The sequence below is a fragment of the Monoraphidium neglectum genome, assembly GCF_000611645.1.
Source record: "Monoraphidium neglectum strain SAG 48.87 unplaced genomic scaffold scaffold02147, whole genome shotgun sequence".
Taxonomy (NCBI): Eukaryota; Viridiplantae; Chlorophyta; class Chlorophyceae; order Sphaeropleales; family Selenastraceae; genus Monoraphidium; species Monoraphidium neglectum.
In genome coordinates this window covers 3465-6070 of record NW_014011481.1, presented here as the reverse complement: position 1 = coordinate 6070, position 2606 = coordinate 3465, and the positions used below count along the sequence as shown (strand labels likewise).

Below are 2606 nucleotides of genomic sequence, written 5' to 3'. Positions count from 1 at the left end.
GCGGAGGGCGGGCGGCCGCTCAGGGGAAGGGTTCACCCACATGAGGGGTTCGCCCAATGGGATGATCAGCGCCGGCCCCAAGAACCGCAGCGCGCGCCGTCGCATCTGGCCGCCGGCCGCGGGCGTGTAAGTTGTGGTAGGCGAGGTCGCGGGTGAGTCGGGCAGGGTTGAATCGCCCGAATGGCCCGAATGGCCCGAATGGCACTGCAAAATCACATGTCTGAGCATGGGAGAAAGGCAAGCATCCCCTTCATAGCGTGTCCGCCCACGTACCTTCCGCCGCCACTCATTGCGCTCCTCCTCTTCCCCCTCTGTTATGGCGGCTCCGCGGAGCACCGCGTCTCCGTTGGCAGAAAGCGCAACTGCGGCATCCGTGCGGCGCCGATACACGCAATGGCGTGACCGCCCGCCGCTGCAGCACTGGCCCCAGCCCAATCCCAACGGACTCGCACAATCAATTACTGGCCGACTCGCTCTGAGGCGCCTCATTTGCGAGGCTGGGGACGCCCCAGCTGATTGGAGCTGGCCGGAATGCATTATCAGCGGTAACAGAGTTCTGGCGGGTTATGCAGTAATATTATACAGACTCCTTGCACTTCGATGAGGGAAAACGGAGCTGTGAGCTGCCTCAACGATCTGCACTCGATACACCACGCCCGAAATTGATATACTTGAAAATTCAGGGTTGTAGCAGAATTCTGCTTGAGTTGACAGCATGTGCCTTTGGCCTCGCTAGACCTGGTGGCACCAGGTGGGTGCGTGCACGAGTCAGAGTGCCGCCACATGCAAGATGATGTATATTACCTCCGCTATGATGTATTTGGCCAGGCGCGATCATTGGCTGCTATGTCAAGGAATGTGCTGGGTTTGGGTGTGCTGCGCCAGTGTCACGATCCCGTTTGACCTGGTCACACACTCGTTCATTGACTGGCAGCACTCACTACGACGCACTGCGTAGTCGTGGGTAAAAATGGAAGTATCAAATCATAATTTTATTGGACTTTCTCATGACGCTGCCCTTGTTTCTTCGTCGCGAGCTATCACCAGCGCTCCACAACCCCGCAAGCAACCGCTGCCACTCGCCACCAATTGAAACTTCTGTGCCCAAAAAAACTTGTAACAGGAACTTGCTTGCGCCAACGCACGATTTCAGCTGCAGATCACCCGAGCCTCGTCCCCGCTGCCTCGTTGCACGAAAACCCCGCTCGGCAGTGCCAAACGGGGGACAATGCACATCATTCCTCATATCGCATCCGCACATAGCATCGAAAGCCTCCCAGAAGGACCGTTGGCAGCAAAGAAGCAAGCCGGCGCTCCAGAGTGCAGCACCAACCACCGGTGCTACGACAGCCAGCATCGGCCGCCCGTGGGCAAGGCGCTCCCTTCAAGCATGGGTTCCACGATGGCAGATCTGATGGCGCGGCGGCAGCGGGAGAAGCAGGCCGCATACGACGCGCAATGGGACGGCGGCCGCGGCAGCCACCACCCAGATTTCGACCCAACTGCCTCTGGCGATGGCATAGTCAAGGCTTCCAGGTCGGCAGGTGGAGAGGGCAGCACTCGCGACATGCAGTAAAACGACCTGCAACCCCAAAGAGATCTAGGCTGGCAGCGCATGCGCACACGGGCATGGCACAACAGACAGGAGAACGAGGCTAGCAGCGCTCACGTGTGCGCGGGCACGGCATGCAGGATGGCCACTGGGGCCGTCTCGCACACTCTTGTCGGCGTCGGTGAAGGCGGCTGCGCGCGCCTAGTTTGCATAATGTCTGCCCTTTGCATCCACGCTTGCCGCAGCAGTGCGCTAAAAACTTGCCGTTGGGGCGCCAGTGCACATAATCAGCTCCATCCACACAACGTTTCTCGATGGCACGCCTGCACACACCTCCAAGGCCCCCCCCCCAAGGGCGTGTTCCCACTGTGGGAAGGTGACCTGACAAAAAAAACCGTGACGCTACGGTGTACAGTCGTTCACCTCCAAGTCTCAACCCCTCTGCTTTCCCAGGTCAACCGAAGAGCTCTACCTGTCCATAGTGGAGGATGACGTGGCGAGGGCCTACGAGAAGATCGATGAAGGTGGGCTGGCCGGGCGACAAAGCCGTGCGCCATCCACATCCCGCGCGCTTCGTGCCAACCTGACAAAGCTTGGCTTAACTGGGCCGCGGGCGCAGGTTTCTCGCGCCTGTGGGACCCGACAGGTCGGTGCCAGAACAGCTTTCGCTTCAAAATGCTGCGCTCCCTAGAAGCACGTACCTGCGGCGCTTTTTCAGGGCGTGGCCACCTCAGCCCCTCGCCTTTTGAGTCCCTCCACGGTCCCAGACGGTCTACCCATTGTTTTGCACGACATTGTCTAGTACAAAATCGTTCTTCGAACCACTCCCGTGCAGGTGCTGATGTCAACTTCGTCTTTGGCGCGGCCTACAAGTGCCCCGAGGGCTACACACCTCTCATGGTTGCGTGCCACAGGGGCAGGTGCGGCCCACGTCTCTAACATGCGACCCTTAAAGCTTTGAAAAACGTGACAGCCTGAGGCTGTCGGGCAACATCGCCCAGCCCACGCGCCAGGGGCGCCCGCCGCAGTCCCCCAGCCCGTGGCGGGCCTCCGC

At 59.9% G+C, this 2606-nt stretch overlaps 2 protein-coding genes across 2 annotated transcripts in view; one reads left to right on the top strand and one right to left on the bottom strand.

Moving 5' to 3' along the window:
- The window catches only part of MNEG_10013 (hypothetical protein), a gene marked incomplete at both ends in the record, with an annotated part of 4627 nt that extends 4522 nt beyond the window's left edge, over positions 1–105 (bottom strand). The window contains one exon of the mRNA XM_014041517.1: positions 41–105. Coding sequence (XP_013896971.1) covers positions 41–105 — 65 coding nt within the window. The remainder of the gene's footprint in view (positions 1–40) is intronic.
- A 1297-nt stretch (positions 106–1402) lies between these two features.
- The window catches only part of MNEG_10012 (hypothetical protein), a gene marked incomplete at both ends in the record, with an annotated part of 3201 nt that continues 1997 nt past the window's right edge, over positions 1403–2606 (top strand). Inside the window, 3 exons of the mRNA XM_014041516.1 lie at positions 1403–1536; positions 2006–2076; positions 2388–2472. Coding sequence (XP_013896970.1) covers positions 1403–1536; positions 2006–2076; positions 2388–2472 — 290 coding nt within the window. The remainder of the gene's footprint in view (positions 1537–2005; positions 2077–2387; positions 2473–2606) is intronic.